Here is a 25,895-nt window from a genome sequence, read left to right as displayed (position 1 = left end):
GCCGGGCCGGGGCGGGGCGCGCGCGCCCTGATGGCGGCGGGGCCGCCCCTCACGGCGGGGCCGGGCGGCCATGGAGCACATCAGCACCCCCAAGGTAACCCCGCCGCCTCCGCTGCTCCCGTTCCCCGCCGCGGAACGGCCCTCGCGGCTGCGGGTGGGGGGGTCGGGTCCCAGCCGCGGTCCCCAGGTGTGGGGGGCTCCGGCGCTCGGTGGGGAGGGGGTGCAGTGCTGGGCAGAGCCCCAGGTGGTTTGGGGGCGATTCTGGAATCTTTCCTTTCTGTCAAAGCGCGTTGATTCTCTCAATCCCAATGAGGGAACCAAAGGGTGTTCTTTTTTCTTTTTTTTTTCTTTTTTTTTTTTTCTCCATTGAATCAAGTCAAACAGGAGCTCCGGGAGGGAATGCTGTGTTAGAAGGAACTGCATTTATTCGGGCAGCAGTTGATAATTTAATTTTATCCTTCACTGTAAGGTTATTGTTATTCGTTTTATTCTGTAAGACTTTAGTTTGGGGATGCTCGTCGCCCCCGCTCTGAGGTGCTGCATGTCTGTAGTGCCCTGAAAAGGGCAATTTTGTATTTGATTGTTATATCTGCTGAGAAACACCACCTGCTAAGGGACAGCGAGCCCAGGCCTCGGCCCTCCAATTTATTTGCTGAGATTTTCCATTTGTACTTGAGACATAAGGAAGCTCGCACATTCAATACCCAGAACTAATCTATCATTTACTGTTAAAACATTTGTTTTCATTGTCCATCCAATTTTTTTTCCGGTTATCTCTGCTTAATGGCGAAAGAAAAATTTTATCTGCGTTCATTAGGCAGCAAATAGGCCAGGAGAAAATCAATTCAGTGCTGTAACATATTTTATTATGTCTGTGCTGAGTTCTTTAAAGGTCTTTTTTTATTAATTAGCTTGGTGTGGTTTATGAAATACACTTGGAGGCCAGGAAGTGAGTTACAAGAAGTAGCTACTGACAGGGAATGAGCAGTGGGAAGTCAGACTGGAGAGGGCTGTTCCTTTCAGAGCAACATGTTGATCACCCTGAGCACAGGCAAATCTTTCCTTTGCAGTTCTTTGTCTTGTTATTTCTGCAGCCTCACACAGTAACAAACCAGGATCATCTTGGCTACAAATCCACTAATCCTGTTAGGGTTTGCTGGTGCCGAACCACGGCTGTTTGCTTAACCTTTGTGGCTTTAATTCATGGAGAAATAATTGGAGTTTATGGTGTAAGGCTGGCTTGGTGTTGCAGGGGGGACTTAAGATCTTGTGTTTTTCTGTCTTGCTTCATGAGCTGTGTATTAGAAGTTGAAAGAATGGAGCTCAACAGGTGTTTAGGCAGTGCTTCCCTCAGAGCTGGACTTGGAGGAATTTCCCCATGGGAAGGGTGGTCAGGCCTTGGAAAGGGCTGCCAGAGAGGCTTGGAGTCCCCATCCCTGGGGTGTCCGAGGAGCAGCTGGATGTGTGCTGGGTGATAGGGTGGGAATTCGGCACAGGCTGAACTCCATGATCCCAGAGGGCTTTTCCAGTCCTGGCATTCTGTGGTGTTCTCATGCTGTGTTCCTGCTGCAGGTGGAAAATGTGAAGCTGCTGGATCGCTACGCCGGCAGGAAGGCAGCGAGCGGGACCCTGTACCTGACAGCCACACACCTCATCTACGTGGATGCCTCTGCTGAAGTCAGGAAGGAAACATGGGTATGCTGGGCTGCAAACACACCTGGCAAAGCTGCTTCAGGTCACAGGATGGATTGGATGGGGAGAGACTTGAGGATCGTCCCATTCCACCCCTGCAGGGACACCTTCCCCTGCTCCCAGCCCCAGTGTCCAGCCTGGCCTTGGAACTTCCAGGGATCCAGGAGCAGCCCCAGCTGCTCTGGGCTCCCTGTGCCAGGGCCTGCCCACCCTCCCAATTGGGAACAATTCCTCACCAATATCCCATCTGACCCTGCCCTCCATCCCCGCCCTTCCCAGTGGGAAGCCATTCCCCCTTGTCCTGGAACTTAATGCTCTCATTTCCAGAATGAGCAGGTTTGGCAATTCCAGAGCCGTAGTGGTCTTTTAGAGCATTTTGATATCCACTGCTTCCCAGAAACAGCTGGTTTGGAAGGAAATGAACACAATGGTGATGTGACTTGATGGAGTTCACTCGTGGAATTAGTGTCAGTTCAAGGAATGTAAAAAACTTCTGTAATTTCCTGTTTAAAACTCAATATACAAGACCACTAAACGTGAATTTGCAGCTTTTAGAAGTGCAGATTTAGCCTGAAATGAGGCTGTTTTGTTAATTCTGAGCTGAAATGGGAATGACAGAATGTATTTCATATGGAGGTGAAAGGAAAGCAAAGTGCATCAGGTAAACTGAGCTGCACATCTGTCTCTGAAAGCAATTTATGTAAATCTGTAGTTTTTCAGTCCTGCTTTAGTTCCCTGGGTTTTGGGTGCAGTTTATGTTTGATGTCACAAATAAACTCATTTCCTGCTGCTCCTTAGCTGCAGGAAGCATAAACAGCTGATTGTATTACAGAGGTTTCCTATCTGCTTGCACTGCTCACAGCTTTATCAGTGACAAATGATGTTTACTCCCTTTTCTGCAGATCCTGCACCACCACATCTCCAGCGTGGAGAAGCTGCCCCTGACCACGGCTGGGTACCCCCTGCTCATCCACTGCAAGAACTTCCACGTGGCTCACTTTGTGATTGGCCAGGAGAGGGACTGCCACGATGTGTTCACCTCCCTGCTCAAGCTCTCCCAGCCAGGTGCTGGGCTTGGGAATCTGCCCTGGGAATGTCTGGAATGCTCCAAACTGAGCCCTGGGAAAGCTCTGCTGCCCCACACTTGGGTTTGGGAGGGGGTGGGATCAGAATCAGCTTCCAGCAGCAGGGACAATGGCAGGTCTCGGGGAGCTGAGCTCTGTGGAGCAGGACATTTGCTTCCAAACTAAACACAGTCTTGGGAGCCAGGAAAGATGGAGAGAGATTGTTTACAGGAGCCTGGAGTGACAGGACAAGAGGGGATGGATTCACACAGAGAGCAGGGTTAGGTGGGGTATTGGGAAGGAATCCTTCCCTGTGGGGGTGGGCAGGCCCTGGCACAGGGTACCCAGGGAAGCTGTGGCTGCCCCTGGATCCCTGGAAGTTGCAAGGCCAGGTTGGACATTGGGGCTGGGAGCAGCCTGGGACAGGGGAAGGTGTCCCTGCAGGGGTGGCACTGGATGAGCTGCTGCAACCCAAACCTCTCTGTGGTTTTGTCACTCTCTGGCAGTGGGAGTGACGTGGTCTCCCATGAGGAACTTCTGGAGAGCTGTGCAAAGTTCATATCCCAAACCTGGCCACTGTCAGTCCCTTGTGTGACTCAGCTGTTGGCTGTGTGCAGTTCTGCCCTTTCCAGCTGATCCAGGCATTCACAGAATTCCCAAATCCCACAGTTTGGCATCTTGGATGTGTTTCCAGCAGTGTGGTTAGGCTGCTCTGCAGTGTTTGCTCAGTGAAGCCTGTGCTTCACCCTGCCCAGACTTGGAGTCACTCTTGCAGTGTGAGCCAGACACCTTCAAAAGCCTGTGTTCTCTTCTAGCTCCAGCTTTTTATTCCAGCATGGATAAATCTTCATGCTTTTCCTGCAGGACAGCATTCCACTGAGCTCCTACCTGGCTTCTGCCTCTGGCAGCCCCTGCTTTTGGGATGCTGGAACCCATTTTGGAGTTGTGTTATTACAGGCATGTCATTTGTAGTTGCAATTTGTGATGGTGTCACCAGGCTGAGGGAGGGGAATTGATGGCACCAGGCAGCTTCTTGCTGGCCTTCACACAGGGCTGGGCTGGAAATCCTGTAGGGGAAATGGGCTTTGCCCACTTTAGATGTTTTTTAATTTGATATTTAGGCCTGTGTCTATTCCCAGCACCTCCTTGTGCTCTTTGGAGTTTTCTTAGTTCTGAAGTTCTGCCTCTGATGCTGTAGCTGGCAGGTTTGTGGTGTTAACATTTAAAAGCTATCACTGCTCTTTGAGGTTTGAAAATGAGAGGTGTGGGTAGTGCCTGAAGTGTGGGAGGTGTCACTGCAGGGGCTCACACCAGTTTCCTTTGGTCTCTACTTAACTGCGTAAATGCTGTAGCTCTTTCTTTTCGTTTCTTCTACTCCTTGATTGTAACAGCACATTTTTGTTGTTTTAAGATGTCTGAGTGTCCTCCCTTCATGGATTTTTGGCAGAGCACATCATTACTGATTATTTGGACACATGTGGTGGACAGCTCTGGGTTACCTGCTCGGTGCCCAGCTGCTTTATCAGCCTCTGACAGGTTTCCCTCTGTCTCTGGAGCTGCCTTGGGAATCAGCTGGATGAGTTATTGTTTGGATTTGCATTTTGTGAAGAGAGGGAAGGAGGTTGGGATGGTAGATGGGCACTTGTCAGAGGCAGCCTGCAGCCTTCATTGGGCTGACAGCAATATTCCAGACATCCCTCAGGTTTGCCAGTCTCAGAATTTGTTGCTGAGCAATGATCTTACAGGTGTGCAGGAGCTGTTGTATGAACTCTCCACAGAAAGCAGATCTTTTAGTCCATGTTTTCATGTATGGCTTAATAGTTATGATATAAATCCCATCTAACATGCTTGCTACAGTGAGTTCAGGAGGAAATCATTAGTTTAGGAAAAATTACTTCTTCCAACTTGGGCTACAGCGCTTTGTTAGAATTAATGTATCTCCCTGCATTTGGGAATTGAGTGTTGGAAATTCCTGAGGATTTCAGGATGAATTTCAGCACTTGGTACTATCCCAAACCAAAAATCTATAAAAGGTTGAGAAGTCTTAAATACTTTGGATACTCCTCTGTAGCACTCAATCATTGATTTCTAGAAGTTTTGGCCTCCCTGGATGTCTTTGCATCTCTAACTTGTTGATGTTTTTCTTTCTCCTTCCCAGTGAAACCCGAAGAACTTTATGCTTTCTCTTACAATCCTAAAATGTCCAAAGAGAGCCGGGAGATGGGGTGGAAACTGATTGATTTGAAACTGGACTACCAGCGCATGGGAATCCCCAACGACTGGTGGGAAATAACGGATATTAACAAGGACTATGAGGTAACTCCTGCCCAGGGGAGCCATTCCATGCACTATCTGCTCGTTGTTATTAATGACAGCCCTGCTGCTGCCTCTGGGGAGGAAGGAGCTCGCTTGCTCTGAGTCAAAGCTCATCATCTTGATGGGGAGTTGCAGATGATGATGCTCCAGGATAGTCACCTTCTTGTGTTTGATCCCCCTGACAAGAGAGCAGAGCCTTGTTTTTCTGCAGAAATGTCAACCCATCTGTTAGGCAAAGCCTCAAGTACCCTGAGCTTCTTTTGGTATTTCCAAAGCCTGTCCCACCTGCCTGGTGACAGATGTGGAGGAGAGAAGGAAATGGCAGCAGTTTGGATTGGTGGGAAATGAGGCAGAGTGGAGAGGGACTAGGGAAGGAAGGGAGGGAAAAACAGCAGTGGAAAACAGAGCCTTTTTTGCTTTCTCAGTTGGATCTTCTGATACCTAAGGGCCCTCTGTCATTCCAGTCTGAGCTGCTTGCTGCTGTTATTTTCCCTGAAAGGCCAACTTGGATCTAAACAACATGAAACAAAAGCATTTGTCAGCAAGCTTGTTCAAAATCCTGCTCCACGTTATTTCCCTTTTTATTTCCTCTGGGGCTGTGTGCAGTCAGACCCGGCTATTGAAAAGCAAGGCAAGCAACTCCAAGGAAGACACAGACGTACTCATAACTCTGAATCCCTTTCCCTGGTAACTTTCTTTACTTTAAGCTGTGGCTTGAAGAAATACAAGCCTGTGCTGTCAGAGGTGACTGCCAGTTTTACCTGCCTGTGCCTGTGGGGGCCTGAATTGAGCTCTGATATGAGCAGTAGCTGCTGTGGCCATCTCAAATCAGTAATCACTCAGAGGCTTTGCTTGCTGCAGTGGAACTCTCAGGTGCTTTAGAGTTTCCTCACGGTTTCCAGCTTGTGTTTTAGAGTTGTCAAGCCTGATGTAAAGCCAGGCTTGGAGAGCAGCTTATCTTTGAAGTCCATGCTGCAAATGCTCTGCTTATTTGAAGGGAAGGGATGAAGCTGCTCTCTGAGGATTCCACCTGAGTGCTGGAAGTGCCTTTCCAGTTGCATAATTTTTAGAGAGAACTTTTTAAACAGGGTTAATTTCTCTTTTGTGGAAAGGAATTCTTGGCTGTGAGGGTGGGCAGGCCCTGCAATAGAGTTCCCAGAGAAGCTGTGGCTGCCCCTGGATCCCTGGAACTGTCCAAGGCCAGGTTGGACGAGGATTGGTGCACCCTGGGACTGTGGAAGGTGTCCCTGCCCGTGGCAGGGGTGGGATGGCTTTAATGTCCCTTCCAACCCAAACCTTTCTGTGAATCTGATTTAGAAACTTGCATCCCATTTCTGGATTTAAAAAACTTCTTTGAACCTGCATTGTGCGGTCCAGTTTTTAGGTACAACTGCAGAGTTGATTGTTTCCTGCATTGTTTTCCTTAATACCTCCTAACCTAATAAGCTAAAGATGAATTTTTCATGAATTTTGAAGTGCTCAGGAGCAATATCTGGGTTTTTGTCTCTGTTCTCCCTCAGGTTTGCAGCACATACCCTCCTGAGATCGTGGTGCCTCGAGCTGCCACCAGGGCTGTGGTGATGGGAAGTTCAAGGTTCAGGAGCCGAGGGCGGATTCCGGTGCTTTCCTACTTGTACAAGGAAAACAATGTTAGTGCTTCACTGCCTGCTGCTTGGGGGGAATGAGGCTTCTCCTTTTTGTCCACTTCCCTTCTAATGAAAGGAAAGAATAAGATAATTATTAGATTGGAGGCCTTTGAGAACTGTGCTTCTCTTAATGGCTTTCATTCTGAGTCACAGAATGAGCTGAAGGCAAACACTTGGAATGCATCCAGAGCTCTGCCAAAAGCACAGACTTTCCAAGCTTCCTGTTGGGAATTTTTTCTTAATCAGCTTTCAGCAATTCCTTCTGATGTGGGGTTTTTAATCTCCTCTTTAGCTATATTGAATAATGTTTTACCAAGTTATATGTTGACTCGGCTGGATTTTCATAGTATTGAAGAGGAGGAACCACCCTGAAATAAATCCCCACTAGTTCAGAATAAGTGAAGGTTTCTTTTTTTTTTCCACTGAAGACCAGAATGTAAATTTATAACTGTGCTGCCTCAGCAGTGTTTTAGATGCTGATCTTAGGAAAATTCAGTCACAGCCAAATTGTTGTTTTCCTGAGGAAGCATGCCTTGACCTGGGCACTGCCTGGAGTTGTGCTGGAAACTAATGAAATTTCCTTAAAATACACCCTGTGCTGCTCTGAATGTGCAGCAACAACTGATAAGGAAAACTCAGAATGGTTTGGAAATAGAAACCAAATGGAAAACATGAGAAATTGCCTCCCAGTAGTTTCAGGAGGCTCACTGGAAGGAGGTAGAGGGGCTTTTATATGGGAACATAGTGACAGGGCAAGTAGGAATGGTTTTAAACTGCCAGAGGGCAGGGTCAGATGGGATATTGGGAAGGAATTGTTCCCTGGGAGGGTGGGCAGGCCCTGGCACAGGGTGCCCAGAGCAGCTGTGGCTGCCCCTGGATCCCTGGCAGTGCCCAAGGCCAGGCTGGAGCACCTGGGGATAGTGGAGGGTGTCCCTGCCCATTGCAGGGGTGCAATGAGATATTTTTAAGGTCCTTTCCCCCAGCCATTCTGGGATTCCATGAACTACTGACATTTGGGGTGGTGACCACCAGGCAGGGCAGGTGGAGCCTCCTCACCCTCACTGCTCCAAGTTCCCCACAGTTGTCACTTTGTGAAATGGCCCAGTGTGTGTCCACCACAGCAGCAGCTCCTCAGAAGGAGCACAGGGGACAGTTAAACTGTGACTGAGTGGTGTGGGGCAGGAGGAGAGGCTGAAGCTGGGGCTCTGGGCAGGAGGAGAGCTGAAGCTGGGGCTCTGGGCAGGAGGAGAGCTGAAGCTGGGGCTCTGGGCAGGAGGAGAGCTGAAGCTGGGGGCTCTGGGGCAGGAGGAGAGCTGAAGCTGGGGCTCTGGGGCAGGAGGAGAGCTGAAGCTGGGGCTCTGGGGCAGGAGGAGAGCTGAAGCTGGGGGCTCTGGGGCAGCAGGAGAGCTGAAGCTGGGGGCTCTGGGCAGGAGCAGAGCTGAAGCTGGGAGCCCAGTAGCTCTGGGGCAGGAGGAGAGCTGAAGCTGGGGGCTCTGGGGCAGCAGGAGAGCTGAAGCTGGGGCTCGGGGCAGGGGGAGAGCTGAAGCTGGGGGCTCTGGGGCAGGAGGAGAGCTGAAGCTGGGGCTCTGGGGCAGGAGGAGAGCTGAAGCTGGGGCTCTGGGGCAGGAGGAGAGCTGAAGCTGGGGGCTCTGGGGCAGCAGGAGAGCTGAAGCTGGGGCTCGGGGCAGGGGGAGAGCTGAAGCTGGGGCTCGGGGCAGGGGGAGAGCTGAAGCTGGGGCTCGGGGCAGGGGGAGAGCTGAAGCTGGGGCTCTGGGCAGGAGGAGGGCCGTGGCACAGGGCTGATCTCTCTGTGTGTGTTGCAGGCTGCCCTGTGCCGCTGCAGCCAGCCCCTGGCCGGGTTCAGCGCGCGCTGCCTGGAGGACGAGCAGATGCTCCAGGCCATCCGAGAGGCCAACCCCGGCTGCCCCTTCATGTATGTTGTAGACACGAGGCCAAAGGTACCTCCATGGGCTCTGGGCTGCTTTTACACCTCTTGTGTGAATGTGCAGTGCTGTCTCCAGTTCATTCTGTCACAGTTCTGGGTCGGTGCTGCAGAGGAATGTGGGATGGGGCTCCTGGTTCAGGGTGTACAAATGGAATGTGGAGTTGTTCCTAAGGAGTTTTGCCTGGTTTGAGGGTTTGTGTTCAGGATGACCTGATGGAACTGGCAGTTGTGAACCTGGCTGGGACAGTGAAGCATTTTCCTGCAGAGTCCTAAAGGATAAAGGAGAGAACTGGAAGTGGAGTTGGAGAGAAGCCACAGGATTCAGTTCCACAAGGCTGAAGTGCTTTTACTGGCACTGGGAGGAAGTGGAGCTGTGAATAGCAATCCCTCCCTTTTTTTTTTTCCTTTTAAAAATAAGACTCATGATGGAGCTTAATACAACTCAGTCCCACTATCTGGGGCTAGAACTTGAGAGCTGAGGGTTTATTTGAAAGGAAATATTTGCAAAATTAAAATTTTAATGACTGTCATCTTGAGGAACTGAATTTAGAAACCCAATTCCAACGATTCTCCTGTAAACATATGGATTAGGGGTTTGTGAGAAGCCAATTAGAACACAAGGGTTTTCATAGCACACAATTATTTAAATGCAAAGATTTAAATTGCTCTGATTATTTGAAAATGGAGCTTTCTGAGAACCTGCTTCACTGTTCAGATCTTGCAGTTATTTTATATAAACTACAAGTTCAGTTAAACTGTGGCAAGGGCAAGAAAGAAAGTGAATTTTTGGGGAAAATTGGGAGTATTTCACATCTTGCTCCAGTGTGTATTTTGGATTTTAGTGTGACATTCCCTAGAGATCCCCTGTTCTGCCATGATATGTGCATTTCTTCTGGTGCAGACAGCTGCCAGTGGCAGAGATGTGCCACTGAGATCCATCACTGGTGGCAAGATGTGCTAAAGCATTTGGTGACAGGGGAGAACGTGTAACTGGTGACACTTCTTCTAAGCTAGCCTGTCCCACTCTGGCAGAACTGAGGCACTGGGATTATTTTACAGTTCCAAAGGTGTCTGCACCATATCTGACTCTTCTCTCCCAAAAGCTGCCAAATTATAAGGGGGGTTGAGCTGCTCTGTTTTCTGTCCCCACCAGAGATGTCCTGGCAGCTCTTGAACTGGTTTGGGGAATGTTAGAGCAACTGGCTTCTTCTCTGCTTCTGCCTTGCAGTTGCTCTGTTCTTTCTGCTCATCCTCAGTGTTTCTGTGTTTCCCTCAGGTGGCTTAATTTCCTCTGTGCATGTATGTCTGTGAAAATTGGAAATTCCCTTACTATTTCTATACTACCATGTATGTAAAAATGTTAAAAATGGCTTTTCTAGTTCTGCTTTCCTGTGCCTGTCTCTGAATTCCCTTAGGTAAACACAGTTGGGGCAGGTTTAGTGTCTCTGATAGCAGAAACAGGGTGTTTATTCTACCCTAAGCAGGGTTTTAATGAGCCTCTGACTAATGAAACTGCAGTAATTGTAATGCAACAGCTGAAAGAACTGTCTGGGAGGTGGGGAAGTACAGCTGAGTAACAGCTTTGTCCAGTACATTTTCTGGGAGATTTAAATGAAAAAAAAAAAAAAATTACTTGCAAAACAGCCTCTCTGAATTTTGTTGTGATTTTCTCTTTCTTTTCTCTTCTGCTCTGTGAATTTGCCAGTTGAATGCCATGGCCAACAGAGCTGCTGGGAAGGGCTATGAGAATGAAGATAATTATGAAAACATTCGTTTTAAATTCATTGGCATAGAGAACATCCATGTGATGAGGAGCAGCCTGCAGAAACTGCTGGAAGGTGGGTACAGCCCTGCGAGGGGTTTGTCTTTCTTACCCCTCTGGACAGAACTTCCTGCCAAATACCCAAATGTTCCATGCACAAACGTGTCCTGATGGAAGCAATGTCAGCATCTTGCTTTGTTTGCTGCATTCAGGTGGCTGAAAGTATTAATGCTGTCAAAATGCTTTCCTGCTTGACATTTTCTTTGTTCTTGTGCTTGGTTTTATAGTGGTTTAAAAATAGCAACTAATACTAAAAGCATTCCTTGATGAATGTGCCAAATTAATAGAAAAAGGTTAGAGAATATTACATTTTACAGCTAAGACAGTCTCATTGTTGCTTCATGACTTATTGAAGGAAAACCAACAGAGGTTGTTCAGAAGTGCTTTTTGGGGTTTGCTATATTTGGAGTATTAACAGTATTTCTGAGTTGAAATGCATGATCTTCCAAAGACTTGAGTCTCATACATGCTTTGTTCTAACTTTCATTTATTTCTGATTCCTTTTAACCAAACTCCTTTAAAATGTATTAAATTAATGTTTTAATATCTAAATATATAAAAATGCAAAGTAATTAAGCTCATTGTGACCATAGGGAGGAATGCAAAGCAGGGCAAAAGAGTCACCTGAGATTGGGGATCAAGAGGGTAATGAGACCCAGAGTTTCATTGATAGAATTTTGGACAATTTTGCAATTCAAGTGCTGTACTCCAAAATAGGAGTTTAATATTTTAGTAACTGCCATAATACTCATATTTTTTTCAAAACAGTTGGGTAGTTGGTGCTCCCAGGTGGCCCTGCAGGATCCATGGTGACCTTGGACACAAATGGGGCTGTTCCCACCCAAAAGAGTGGCCTGATCACAGCTGAGTCCTCAGCTGCCTCTTCCTGGCAGATTTATTTCATGGTGGGAGAAGAGGCAGAATAAAAACTTGTTTGCTCCCATGTTCTTCTCCAACAGTGATAAAATCTCATTCACTGGGGCTTGTGGACTGTTCTGAACTTTATTACTCCGAGTGTTTTCTGTGCTGGATTTCATTAGAGCAGCTGAGTTGCCTTCAAGGTTAGATTTGTTATTTCTGTCTCTAAATTAGAGAGAAAAAACTTCAAATGTCTGGGACGTGAGTGAGTGGTTGTAGATGTAAAGTGAAGTTCCAGCTCACTGCTGGAAAAACCACAGCTGAATAAATAATGAGTTACCCTTTAAACAAAGAGCGAGAGGAGATTTCCAGAGCCTGAAATTCTCACAAAGGCAGCAATTTTTTAGTTATGAAATTTAGATACACAACCATTAGTGTGTCCTTTAGACAGGATATTGCTGCAAGCACTTCAGATTGTCAGGGGGATAATGAGGAGGCACAGGGGATGCTGTTCTGACTCTGTGTGTGCTCCCAGTGTGTGAGATGAAGTCTCCCTCCATGAGCGATTTCCTGACGGGGCTGGAGAACTCGGGCTGGTTACGGCACATCAAGGCTGTCATGGATGCAGGTGTCTTCCTGGCCAAGGTAAAGCTGCTCTCCAGCTGCATTCCAAAATGTCCCCTGCTGTGCTGGGGACTGCTGCAGGGCTGGGAAGGTGGCTCTGAGGAGAAGGTGTTGTTCAGGTTGGTTTAATCTCTCCAAAGATGTTGGGTCGTGCAGCTGCTGGGCAAACACAGGTCCTGTGTTGTGTATTGTACCAGGGCTTTATTAGAGCTCATGTGAAACATAAGATCACAAAATGTGAATAAATTACCTTTATAAACCTTTCTATTTAGCAGTGCAAACAACTCCTAACCCTGTGCTCATTATTCATCCACTGCTCTGCTTGAATTGAGGGGTTGTTTTGACTGGTTTATTTTCTCCTGGTTTGCTGTGATGTGGACACTAATTTTGATTATTCAACATAGTCCTCTTTTCTGCAGAGCTGGTGGCTTTGCAGGTCAGGCAGAAGGAAGGAAGTCACTCAGGAGTAGTACAGGGTGTGCAGGAAGTGTGTGGTGAGAGGAGTGAGTAGTAAACGTTGGTTGTCTCTCACAATTTGCCCACATCACGAGCAGGAAACTTTTGTTTCTCTCCTGCCCTAAGTGGCAAAAGGTGATGGGATAGGGGGAAGTTGGCATCAACTCTCCTAATTTATCTTGAAGTTCTAATCCCTGCGTGTCCAAGTGTTTTTTACTCATCCACCAAATTTTTTCCTCAGAGGAAGAGCTGGGAATCCTTGGCCTTCCAGAGATCACGGGGCTGTTTTTTAGCAGCCTGCTGCAGGACTTTACTCTAGCTGGGGCTTCTCTTGATGGAATGTGCATTTCCACAGGCCAGAGGGGAGATGGCCACCACTCCCCCGGGGTTTTGGGGTGGTGCAGGGCAGGGCCAGCCTTTCCCTGAGCTCTGTGCTGTGTCCTGGCAGGCTGTGAAGGAGGAGAGGGCCAGCGTGCTGGTGCACTGCTCCGACGGCTGGGACCGCACGGCCCAGGTCTGCTCCCTGGCCAGCCTCCTGCTGGACCCCTTCTACAGGACCTTCAAAGGCTTCATGGTAAGGACATGCTGCAGTTCCAGGGCCAGCAGGCCCTGGGGAAGGGCTCAGGCCATTTCCTGGGACAAGTGTGGGTGACCTACATAAAGCAGCTTTGGTTCTGTAAGGAGCTGGAATTGCTGTGAGCAGCAGGGCAGCAGCTGATTGACAATTCCCAAATCCTTGTTTCCTGCAATGTCTACATGGGAGCCACTAATGAGAGATCTCAGCAAAGGATGCAGCTCTGGCAGCAATCCACCAAAAAGTGCTGGAGGAGTTTGTCCTGTGTGTCTCTTACCTGCTGGGATTTGAAATTGGCTGAACTCAGCCCTGTCCCCTCTTCATCAGTAAAATCTGCATAATTTCAGACTTTTTTAAAAGCCATTTCATTTTAATTAGGCTGTTTGCTTCTAGTGCAGGCTTTTTCTTAATTTGCAGCCATCCCTGCATGAATTCAGGGCAGTCTGTGATGTTTCTTTCCATTCATCTCTGGTTAAATACCTGAAGAGCTGCTCTGTCTCAGGAGAGCTCCTTGAAGGAATCCCTGAAATCAGAACAATGCAGATTTTGCCTTTTCCAGTGCCAGCACTGTTTCTTTGCATTCCATGCTGGTTTTATTGTTTCTATTTTTGTTTCTGGATTATACTGCAGTCTTTTAACAGTTAAAATTCCATGAGCACATTAAACATCTGCCTGGGCTTTGTCTCTGAACAATCCTGCATGAACTGAGAACAGGATTTCACTCAGGAGCAGGAGCAGTGACAGACACATCCCTGTCTGTCCTCATGGTTTGTAGGCACAAGTCCCCTGACATGGGCTTATTCCTAAATGAATTCATCAGCAGTGCAGGAATGGAAAAATGCAAAAAGCCATTTAGATGAAGTTTTCTAAGAACTCTGTTGTGAGTTTCTGCCTTCCTGCTCTTAATCTGGATGATGATAGCAGGAATTATCTTTAGATGTGATCCAGCAAAGTAATGATGGATCCAGCTTCAGTCATGTGGTTCCTTGTGAGACATCTCTAAACCAGATTATTTTATCTTATTTATCAGTGAGGAAAACAGATTATAACAGTTACTATTTTCTGTAACTACAGGCATCTATTTTAAAAATGCCACACAGTTGTTCTGACTTCATCCTGAACTCCTCATTACACAGCTGTACTTCATAGATTTCTTTTTGTCTGTTAAACATTTGTTGAACTTCAGTTGCTGATTTATTTTGCTGAATATTACAACACTCTTTTCCAAATTAAATAGCACAGTGTAATATTAAGCTGTTAATTCTTTGAGCTCAATATATTTATATATTATGATTTTAACAACTTAGAAACTCCCTCAAAATGGTAGTTTTGAAATGAGTTCTGATTCCAGCAGGGCCATTGCCTTGGTAACTGGATAATCTATAAATCACAATTCCTGTTCCCATTGATTTCTGGGGATATGTTCATAGCAATAGGGGCAGCAGGTTGTCAGCTTTTTAGGCTTTAACATCAAAGGTTTCATTTTACTTTTTTAACCAAATTAATGCTCTTTTCTTAATCCCTGCTTTGAACCTGCAGGTCCTGATAGAAAAGGAGTGGATTGCAATGGGCCACAAGTTCTCACACAGGTGAGAGGGGCACATTCCCCTGGGGGGAGTGAAACCAAAACTGTCTGCAGGTTTAGGGGATCCCATGAAAAATTGAAATTAAAAGGAGAAAACATTGGGAAAATATTGGCATTGGTGACACAGAGCCAGGGTCTTCTAAGGCTGTTATTTCATCACTGTGTTCTTATTGCTTTACAAAATCATGGCTTCAATTCTGGGTGTTTTCCTACCTGCAAAATTCTGTTATTTGAGGAGTGCTAATTGTGGAATCACAGAATCATGAAGGCTGGAAAAGACTTCCAAGATCATGAAGTTCAGCCAGCAGCAGCACTAACCCTTGTCCCCAAGTGCCACATCCACACATCTCTTGAGCACTTCTAGGGATGGTGACCCCACTCTGTCCCATCCACAGTGCTCCAGCCAGACCTGGAATTCTCCTGCAGCCATGCCTGGGAGAGGATCTCTGCCACTTTCTCAGGACTGTCCCAAAATCAAAGCATAAACCTGACCTGGAAGAAAACTGATGGCAAGGGGACGTTTTGTGGTGGTGTCTTCTGTGTGACAGAAGATTTATTCTGCTTTTTGCACCTGTGTAGGTGTGGCCACCTGGATGGGGACCCCAAGGAGGTGTCCCCTGTGTTCACACAGTTTGTGGAGTGTGTGTGGCAGCTGATGCAGCAGTTCCCCTGCTCCTTCGAGTTCAGCGAGCGCTTCCTGCTGGAGATCCATGACCACGTCTATTCCTGCCAGTTTGGCAACTTCCTGGGCACCTGCCACAGGGAGAGGGAGGAGCTCAGGTGAGCTGGGGCTCCTGGAGCCAGCAGGCCACAGATCCTGGGAATGCCTGGAACAGGGTGTGTTTTATGGAATTGGAGACTGTGGAATATCATTATCAAGGCAATGTTACCCTTAACCAATGTGAGAAAAGAATATGAATTATATCCCAAAAAGGTGGTTTTGGAGCACAGCAATAACTTGCAGATATCCCTTCTGGACAGGAGAGTGTCCATTTTAATATCCTGTGCTTATGAAATCAATCAGATCCAGCATAAAAACAGTTCTTAGCTCCCTTAATCTAATTCTGCTCCCAACAGCTGCAGTTATTAATCCACTTGCTGCTTTTTTTTAGTGATCAGATGTTCTTTGTACTTGGCAGAATCTTTGAGAAGACTCATTCCCTGTGGCCTTTCCTCTTACAGAGGAAGCAGGAGTTGAGAAATCCTTTGTACAGAGGATTCACAGCTTACAAAGAGCTTCAACCAAACACTCTACCTTTCAGTTTCCAGTAAGTGGCTCAGCTGAGAAGAGGAAGGAGGGGCACATTTCTGTCATTAATAACTCATGTTAAATCAAATAAATTTGCACTGATTAGCTTGGTTTGTTTTGCCTTTCCCCTCTGTTCCTCAGGCATAAACTAAGAGGAGCAGTGCAAAGGTGAAATGAATTCAGGTGCTGTAATTTAAAATAATATTTGTTTGGTGTTGAGAAAAGAGGGTGGGGAAAGGCAAGGAAAAGCAGAACTTCAGACAGACACACACACACTCCCTGACTGCTTGCTCTGTCACACTGAAGTGTTTGAAACAGTTCCTCTTTTCCTCCTTTTAATGTATATTAAGGAAGTCTTTCAAGCAAGAATTTTGGTGCTCAGTTCAGGGTTTTTCTCAGGCTTTGTTTCTGCATCACTCCTGGGCCCTGCTGAGAGGGAGGGGGATGAAAATGAGATTGTAAGTGCTGTGTGTGCAAATGAAAGTTGGGAGGTTGGGCTGATACCTTGGGAAGGCTGCCCTAGAACAGAGGCTGGACAGAGCTAAGAATAAAGCAGGGATTTATTAAAAGGATCTCCTCAATGGATCCACCTTGGGCAGCACAAGAGCCCAGCCAGGGCTGCACCCAAGATGAACCAAAATGGTCACAAAATGCACAACTGGTCATGGCATCTGTCACTTCCATAAGTTCTGCTCCATTTGCAGATTGCAGTTCATTGTCCAATTCCAGCTCCAGCCCCTGCAGTCCCATCCTTGTTTTTCTCTCTCCAGCCCACGGTGTTTGTGCTCTTGGGCCTGAATTTGGATCATCTGTCCTTGGTCCCCAGCTAGAGCAGGAATTGTATTGTCTCCCTGCTCTGTGCAGAGCTCACCATCCCCTGATGTGAAGCCCAGACCCACACACTAAAGCAGCACAGAATCTGAAAAATAGAAAAGCTAAAACCTGAGGCATCAGGGCAAACTAAGGAGTGGAAGATAAGCTGCCCAAGCTTCCAATAAATCTGCTATTAAAAAAAAAAGTATCTTCATCCTATTCTAATATTTACTGCCAGATTTTTTAACCTGAAGAAAAGTTGAATTTATGTTGAATTCAATAATCCAAGATTGTGGCAGGTTTTCAAATTAATTCCTAATCTCAGTTTGTTAAAAATATTACCCAACATCTCTTTGTTGGGAACAATGTCCAGCTGAGCCCCTAATTGCTGGTTTTTGCCTGGTTTTGAGGTTCTGGTGTGGGATGTACAACCGCTTTGACAAGGGCATGCACCCCAAGCAGTGTGTGCTGGACCAGCTGCTGAGCTGCCTGAGCCAGAGGCTGACCCTGGAGGAGAGCGCAGCCGAGCTGGAGAACGTGAGCCACGGGGCTGCAAGGGTTAACGGGGAGGGTCATACTGGCCTCGTTGGGGAAATATGGTAATAGAAATTAATATTGGCCATTGAATACAGAAACTGGACGTGTATTATATATAAATATATATTATATGAATGTATAATATATGATATAAAACTATATATATAAATATATAAATATAGGCCATTAAATATAGAAATTGGACATGTATTATATATAAATATATATTATATGAATGTATAATATATAAATATATTATATAAAACTATATATAGAATATATAGAATATATAGAATATATAAATATATAAATATATAAATATATAAATATATAAATATATAAATATATAAATATATAAATAGATAAATATTGGCCATTAAATATAGAAATTGGACATGTCTTATATATAAATATGTATGACATTAATGTATAATAAAATAAATATATGGTATAAAATTACATATATATATAATATATAAATAGATAAATATTGGCCATTAAATATAGAAATTGGACATGTATTATATATAAATATGTATGACATTAATGTATAATAAAATAAATATATGGCATAAAATTATATATATATAATATATAAATAGATAAATATTGGCCATTAAATATAGAAATTGGGCATGTATTATATCTAAATATATATGATATGAATGTATAATAAAATAAATATATGGTATAAAATTATACATAATATATAAATAGATAAATATTGGCCATTAAACATAGAAATTGGACATGGATTATATATAAATATATATGATATGAATGTGTTATAAAATATATAAATATATGGTATAAATTATACATATATATAATATATAAATAGATAAATATTGTCCATTAAATGTAGAAATTGGACATGTATCATATATAAATATATTGTAAAAAATCACATATATATAATATTAATAGATATTGGCCATTAAATAGATAAATTATACATTATAAATATACTATATAAATACATATAATATGCATATATAAAATATAATTATATATAATAAATTTATACTTATATATAAATATTGGCCATTAAATATATAAATCATACATATATATTATATAAATATATAAATTTTGGCCATTACATATATAAATGATACAGTATAGAGATATTATATAAATATATATAATATAGATATATTAAATATATATTCTAAAGTGATACATATACAAAATATATAGATATTGGCCATTAAATATATAAATTATACATTATACATATATATTATATACATATATTGTATAAAATTATGCATATATATAATATAATATAAATATTGGCTATTAAATATTTGCATTTATTTCCCCTTTTCCCATCATATAAAATCAAATCAGATGAATATACTGACAATGCACGTGGATTTATTCAAGAAGTCTTAAAATAATGTAAGCAAAGATACCTCTTCACATCTCTCCTAGGAAAAAGAATCCTGTTAAAATCTTAGTTTAAAAATATGAGTGGAGTTGTTTTGTTGGGGATATTTTTGCCATTCTCTGTTGTAGGGCCAGGATCCAAGTCAGCCCTTCATTTCAGAGTAAATGCCAGCCTTGCTTTACTCCAGACATGGATACTCTGTGTGTTTGTGTGTGATTAAAAGCCATCACAGTAACTGATGTTTGTGGTATTTGAAGGTACTGGAGCTGTGTTTTGTCCCTGTTCTCCAGAATCCTTGCAGCTGCTGACACCCAGCCAGTCTGAATGACAGATGAATCAGCCAGCTGGGTACAAATGAGGGGTTCACTGACAAACCTCTGCGTGTTAAAAACCTCCAACCACCCCCAAACACATCAAAACACAGTTTTTAAAACACCCCAGTGAGAAGAACATCAAACATCAGTGTCCTTTGCTGGGGTGATGTGATGCTGAAAGCCTCAGCTTTATTCAGCTTTATTGCTTAAACTCTGGTGTTTGTGTCAGACATGGCAGGATCTTTGGCCAGGTATTTCTTATGTTTGTGTCAGGCATTTGAGGATTTGTGTCCAGCCACTTCAGTGCTGGATTTCAGAGCTGGAAAAGAGGCACTGCCACAGGGCTGTTGTGTTGACACCTGGTTTTTGTTTCCCTCTGGCATCTAGGTATTAATTATTTGTTTTTATGCCTTTTTATTTGTGCAGAAACTCCCTGTCCTCGACAGCCCCTTGCCCAGCAAAGGCTACGCCTCACCCAAGGCAGGAGCTGCTGCTGCCAGAGCCCCAACTCCTCCTCAGGACTGTGCAGAGGGAGCAGCCCCAGTGCTGAGCAATGGCCCCTCCCTGGGCCACCAGAAGCACAAGGAGAGCCCAGGCCAGCCCCGGGATCTCGGAGCCTCCGGGGAGGATGGGCAGGCCCAGCAGCAGGGATGAGCTCTGGCAGCTGCTGGGAGAAGCTCTGGGGAGCTGCTGCAGCCCCCCTTTGCAGCTGAGTGTGAGTAGGGGTGTGCAGGGCTGGGGGAGCAGCTGCTGGGGCACCTCCTGCAGCTCAGGTGGTGCAGAGCTGCCAGGAGCCTGCCTGGCATTCCTGGGAACTTGGCTTTCAGTGGCAACACGTGCATTTCTGAGGGTTAGGGCTGCCTGCCAGCTCTGCTGTTTGATGCTGGAAGAAACCTTGCCAGTTCCATGAGGAGCTGGGCAGGAGGAAGGATGCAAATCCCTCTGTTCTCAGTGGTGGTCCAAGGTCATCTTAAAACAAGAAAAAATTTCAGTCCGTCTTCAAATGCTAAAAACTCCCCCAACCTTTCTTAGCTGTGAATGAATCTCTGCATGGACCCTTGCCTTGTAGCAGAACTGATTCATGTTTTGTTTCCTATGCATATTTGTTACACAAAACCAAACCCCCTGTGCCTTCTCTGGGACTGTGTCTGTGTCCAGCCAGGCCGCTGCAGGTTTGTGCTGGAGTTTGCAGGGTGCTCTTGGTCCTGTCTGTAGTCAGTGTTTGTGAGAGGTTTTCCTCTGCTGCAGCTTCTCCAGGGTTTTTGCTCTTCCCCTGAGTTCAGCTTTTTCCAAGCTGACCTCTTGAAGAGTCAGCTTTTATGGACCTCCTTTATGGATGGGAGTGCAGAGCCAGCCCATAACACATGGATTTGTGATAAGAGGGAGGATTGGAAATGAAGAAAGACAGCAGAATATTTATGTGGAATTTTTCTCTCTTATTTTATGATCTTGGTTAAACTGAAGCAAAAGAGTAACTGTTCCAAGGTGGAATCATTGATGAGACTGCAGTTGCAGATGGGGCTGTGTTCTGGTACTGAAATGGGGCCTGAAATGATAAAATCACTTGCTGAGTGATTCTATGGAATGTTCAGATTCCAGGAACTTTAGGGATGTTTTGTCTGTCTCATGAACAGTATCTGTCATGGCAATGAACTTGGGAAGAAACAGAAGAAACAAGGACTTCTCTCCCAGGGATTGGGTGTCACAAATGAGTGCTTGAAGGTCACCCAAAAATCGTTGGGAGGGACATCAGCAAAAGCAGGTTTGATAGAAAAAAGTGTGACCAAATTAATTTGCAAGGTTCATTGTTACTTATTAAATGGTTAAAGCACACAGATTAAAAGTAAAATAGAAAATCAAGCAATCTAAAAGTAAAATCAAGCAGTGTGGAGGCTGGGGATGGAAAAGGGTCAGGATGAAAGGGAATGAGGGACATTCTCCTGTTGAGTCACAGGGTTCAGAGTGGAGCAGCCTCCCCGACTGAGCCCTGGAATTATCAACAGTTCAGGCCTAAAGGTTTCCTGGAATCAGAGAATCAGTAGCAGCACTTGAACTCAACAGCAGAGAATCAGCAGGTAAGGAATTGAACAAGGGGTTTGTGTAGAATTCCCTGTAAGCACAACAGGAGCTCCCTTAGAGGCTGAACTCACAAATCCAAAGTACTCCATAATCCAGGAGAGCAGCATTCTCAAGGACCAGGTCCAGGTGTATCCCTGGGAAAAATTCCTCTCGAGTTTTCCCTGTTATAGAGAGTTGCTTTTATCAGAGTCACTTTCCAGCCTGGCTGCAATTTGGGTCAGTATCTTCCTTTGAAAGGTCAATAACAGAAATGTTCCACTTGGCTTGTTCTTCTGGCAAGAAAAATCAGATTGCAGGCTGAACCCAGGAGTTTGTACCCCAGCCCTGGGAGCAGCCAGTGTTCCTGATAAGCTCAAGGTGCTGCTTATCAAGGTCAAGGCCTGAGGACATTTCTGAGATCGTGGTGAGGCCTTGGGGGCTTGGGGGATTCCCCTCCCCAGGCAAGCTGTGCCACTGTCCTTGTTCTGTGCTGAATTGCACAGAATCCCCCTGTGCAGCTTTGTTCAGGATGCTGCTCTGCTCTCTTCTCAAGCTGTTGTTTCAATTGCATGCTGTCATTAAATTTTCAAATCAGATTTTCTCTTTTATAAGAAGTTTGGAAGCCAACTGAAAATATTTGAGCTTTCCCAATCTGCAGAGACAGCAGAAACATTCCACTGCAACACCAGAAAGTGCAATAACTCTGCTCATGTGCTTTTAACCCATGGTGAAGTCACTGGTCCAGTGTCCAAAACTCAACCCAAACCTCCCTGAGTGGCTGCTCTGGGTAAGAAAATACCTATTTTATAAAGCACATGAAAGATCCAGAGAAAAAGAGAGCACAGAGTTTCTGCATTGCCTGGAATAGCAAAGAGGAAGTTTTTTAGTATTGAAGGTTTGTCAGACTTAAATGAAGTTTTTGTCAAGGAAGAGGTGGGAGCTATAAGAGTGATTGATTAAAAATGGAACACTGGAAATACTGACCCAGGTGTGACTGATGGATCAGCCCTGTCTTTTCTTTCCAGGGGGTAATGGGCAACATCCATCCCCAAATCAGAGAAAATAGGACATGAAGCCAAGACAGGCACTTTTTAGGACCAGTTGTTCTATGGATCATCAGTTCTTTGGCTGTCTTTAATAAATTCTCTAATTTTCATTAGAGATCCAAAACTGGAGAGGGTTTTGATTGACTACTGAAGGGCCTAAAGGTGCCATTGGTTAATTATTGTACAAATCCAGCTTGCAGAAGGCTCCTGGAAATGTTTGTGTGGTGCTTTGCCTTTGGAATTGCCACTGGAGGAGTTGAATAACCTTTCCTTGTTCCTAAAAAGGTTGTCTCCACAAAGTGTACAACCACCACCAGTGTTGTAAGCTTGGAGTAATCTTGCTGCTTTTAACTCCAATGGCAAAACAGAGCCAAACCCAAAAATTAATGTTTTTTAAACCTCTTGGATTTCATGTGTGCAGGCTCAGGCAAAGGCTGCAGTGTATTGAGAGCCTTTCATGCTGATGCTGGAACTTAGGAGCTGGAAAAGATTCCAGGGTTTCCTCTTTTTCCACAAGCCCATGGTTTGAAAACCAATGAAGGAGAAGCTTTTTGGTTTTGGTGGCAGCTCTGGGCTGTTTGCAGAGCAGAAGTGAGGAGCTGCTCAGAGCCCTGCAGGGTCCTGAGCTCAGCTGGGATCTGCTGCCCAGGAAAGCTGAGTTCCCTGCCCCATGAACATCCTCTGCTGCCCAGGAAAGCTGAGTTCCCTGCCCCTGGAGCATCCTGGAGCATCCTCTGCTCTGTTCCCTGCCCCTGAAGCATCCTCTGCTCTGTTCCCTGCCCCTGGAGCATCCTGGAGCATCCTCTGCTCTGTTCCCTGCCCCTGGAGCATCCTGGAGCATCCTCTGCTCTGTTCCCTGCCCCTGGAGCATCCTGGAGCATCCTCTGCTCTGTTCCCTGCCCCTGGAGCATCCTGGAGCATCCTCTGCTCTGTTCCCTGCCCCTGGAGCATCCTGGAGCATCCTCTGCTCTGTTCCCTGCCCCTGGAGCATCCTGGAGCATCCTCTGCTCTGTTCCCTGCCCCTGGAGCATCCTCTGCTCTGTTCCCTGCCCCTGGAGCATCCTCTGCTCCCTGGAAGTGTGGGAGGAATGGAGGAGCTGTTACTGCTATTGGGAATCTGCTGCTGCTGATGGGGAAAGTTCCTGCAACTGATTGATTCCTAGGGGAGCAGCCATGCTTTGTGAGGTCAGAATCCTGCTTTTATTTGGAGCAGTGCAGTTCTTTCCATTTCAATTCCTGTCACTGGGAGAGCTGGGAGGGAAGAGGGATCTGATTTGCTGCAGATAGGCTGTGCTTGGGTAAAACACTCCCTTTTCTGGAGCTGCTCCTGCCTCTCCAGGACATTCCATGGTTTCTCCAGGACATTCCATGGTTTCTCCAGGACATTCCATGGCTTCCTGCCTTTTCCCAGTGTCTCCTGTGCTACAACCAGGTGTAACCTTGTAGTGGCCTGTCATACTCTGTGTTAAAACTCCTACTCTGAAGCACAAGAGGGACTCGTGGAGCTTCATTTGAAATGTCTTAAATGTGAACTTTGTTCTGTGGATTCTTAAATTGGGATTTTCTTTTGCTGTTGTCACCTGTGGGAGAGAAAATCCAATTGGTGCTGTTTGCTCTGCAGGGAGAAAGTGGGAATAATTGGGTTGTCCATAGTTTTAGTTCTCCATGGCCTCTTCAGGGGTGAGGAAAAGCAGTTTGTAAAAGCTTTTAGGTCTCGGTCTGTTCTTGTGCTTAGTGATTGCCTTTCCAAGTTAATTCCTTGGAATAAAAATCCACCTGCTCTGATCCAGAGCCATCGTGGCTGGGGTGGAGAAGGAGGTGGGCTTGGAGGGGGCTGGGAAGCTTCAGGAAGCTTCCCCAGTGCTGCAGAGTGGGATTTGGCAGGAGCTGAGGGTGCCCAGAGCAGCACAGGATCTCCAGGTGGGAATGTTGGGGTGGAGCAGCCCTGGGGTGTTGTTTCCATCACCTCTGGGAGCAGAGAGCCCCCAGAGGTGCTCCCACCACTGAGGCAGCCCCAGGAAAAGCCTTGGAAAGGGAAGAGCTCCTGCTCCAGGCTCCTTCAGCTCCTTGCTGAGCTGGTCTTGGGCAGCCCCAGATCCCAGAGGAATTTGCTGCAGGATGCAGTGCTGGGTACCCAGGAGGGACCAGGAGCATTCCAGAGGGGTTTTCCTCTCCTCCCTCTCCTCTGCTCTGTGCTGAGGGCTGGGGGTGTTTTAGAGGGACCTCTCCCAGCTATTCCTGGTTTCCATCCTTCCCTCATGCACATCCAGGCATTCCCTGGGGGAAAACCTGCTCTGCATGTCCTATTTGTGTTTAATTATCACCCAGCACTTGATTAATTAGCTGAGGAAGCTGGGGATGGCAAAGCCTGTGCTTGGGACCAGGCAGCCAGCTGGGCCATTCGTTAGGGCAGGTTTGCTAATGACATTAATTAACGTGACCCCCTGGGAGCTGCAGGAGCAGGGCAGGACCAAGGAGTTGTTTTTATATCATTTCTATATTCCCATCTATTGAATGTAGCAGAAACTACTGGAGTAACTCAGCACTGGATCCCATCCTCTGGCTGGATTTTCCTTGGCATCCCCAACCTGATCCTTGTAGGAATGTCCCCAAAACCCTGTGTAGTGCTGGCTGGGAATGTCCCTGTTGCTGTTTGTGTCTGTGTCACTGCTGAGGGACATTTGGGGGGGATGAGCCCCAGATTGTGCCCCAGGGCTCTGTGGGGCTCTGCAGTTCTGCACTGCTTGAAGCTGATCTTGTCTAGAGGAGAATTGTGTCTTTTCTCTCTGTTTGTCCCATGGAGTCTCTCTTGGATTGCAGGTATTTTTATTCCCTACAAAAATAAACACTTGGTCTTTTTAAAGGAAGTGGCTGCTCTGTTTATTGGGTGGTAACCCAGAACCCCACACTTGGAAAGGTGGAGTCAGTTACAGGGTCTTAATTAACAAAGGGGTCTTAATTAACAAAGTGAGTGTGGAGCCATTTCCCCTGCACAGAACAGAAATGGGGTGATCCCCCTTGTTTGGGGAATGGGGAGTGTTAAAAACAACCCAAAAAGGAACATAACTGATGGAAAACAGGGAACACAACCAATGGCACGGTGTCTTCTGCAGATTGTGCTATTCTGGTTTTGTTTTTTTTATTTAAATGTTCATTTCTATGTGAAACCCAAGTGTCTCCTCAGTGTTCCTTGCTCCTGGAGAGCTGTCTGTCCCTCACTCACCTGGCCACAGGCATCTCCAGGCTGATTTCCACAGCTTTCTGAGGAGCAGCCAGAGCTCCTGGAAGGAGCTGACTCCCAGCTTCGTGGGTCCAGTGAAGACATGTTTTCTGATGGCTTCAGAGTGAGGAACCCGCAGTCCAGCTGCTGATGGTATCCTGGAAAAATCCTCTTTTATCCCATTCTTTTTAGTCATGGGTAGTGAGCTGTTAAAGACTGGAGTGCAGACAGAACTCAGCTGAGAAGGGAGGATGCTCAAGAGGGAGATTCCAGGTACAAAACTCCCCTGTAAACCTGGGAACAGACTCCAGACCCATTAGCCAGCCCCTGATTAATATTTTCCACCTCAAAAATGGGTATTTTCTATGTTTTAAGGGCCTGGCACTGGAGTACACTCAGTCCCTGGGTGTTTCTCAGGCTTTTCTCCTTCTTGCTAATTTTAAATGTTTTTAATGCTGCCAGTGAAATCCTTCATTTACCTTAATTAGACTCACTTTGCATTTAATTGGATTATTAGCATTAACACTGGCTAGAAGTGATAAAGCTGCAATTTAATTTGGGGAAAATTTGGACAAAAGGTGTGGTAATGGGAGTTTCTTTGGGCTGCAAACAGCTCATGGATTCCAGTGCTCTCCTGGAATCCTTCCTTTGGAGGAGTGGAAGGTGTGGGAGGGGGATACAAA

The 25,895-nt window shown here is 45.8% G+C and overlaps 1 protein-coding gene across 2 annotated transcripts; it reads left to right on the top strand.

Moving 5' to 3' along the window:
- MTMR8 (myotubularin related protein 8) lies at positions 1-24,855 on the top strand. 2 transcript variants are annotated; one of them, XM_064427251.1, is made up of 15 exons: positions 1-94; positions 1,573-1,695; positions 2,595-2,757; positions 3,621-3,713; positions 4,915-5,072; positions 6,593-6,721; positions 8,542-8,676; positions 10,369-10,501; positions 11,879-11,988; positions 12,872-12,997; positions 14,537-14,586; positions 15,162-15,362; positions 15,722-15,850; positions 17,055-17,181; positions 19,315-24,855. In XM_064427251.1, the coding sequence occupies exons 1-15, from the start codon at positions 71-73 to the stop codon at positions 19,540-19,542; spliced, it is 1,929 nt and encodes a 642-aa protein (XP_064283321.1). In that variant the 5' UTR covers positions 1-70; the 3' UTR covers positions 19,543-24,855. The 2 variants fall into 2 exon arrangements, with proteins under 2 accessions (XP_064283321.1, XP_064283323.1); XM_064427253.1 differs by lacking the exon at positions 3,621-3,713.
- The last annotated feature ends 1,040 nt before the right edge of the window (positions 24,856-25,895 follow it).

The sequence above is a fragment of the Passer domesticus genome, chromosome 7, assembly GCF_036417665.1.
Source record: "Passer domesticus isolate bPasDom1 chromosome 7, bPasDom1.hap1, whole genome shotgun sequence".
NCBI lineage: Eukaryota > Metazoa > Chordata > Aves > Passeriformes > Passeridae > Passer > Passer domesticus.
The sequence above is the reverse complement of the archived record's forward strand: the minus strand, read 5'-3'. Positions and strand labels throughout refer to the sequence as shown.

Excerpts from the sequence above, each read along its gene's own strand:
- MTMR8 (XM_064427251.1), top strand. The coding sequence starts at position 71 with ATGGAGCACATCAGCACCCCCAAG. Across the intron at positions 5,073-6,592 it reads ATATTAACAAGGACTATGAG|GTTTGCAGCACATACCCTCC; the intron begins GTAACTCCTGCC and ends GTTCTCCCTCAG. Across the intron at positions 6,722-8,541 it reads ACTTGTACAAGGAAAACAAT|GCTGCCCTGTGCCGCTGCAG; the intron begins GTTAGTGCTTCA and ends TGTGTGTTGCAG.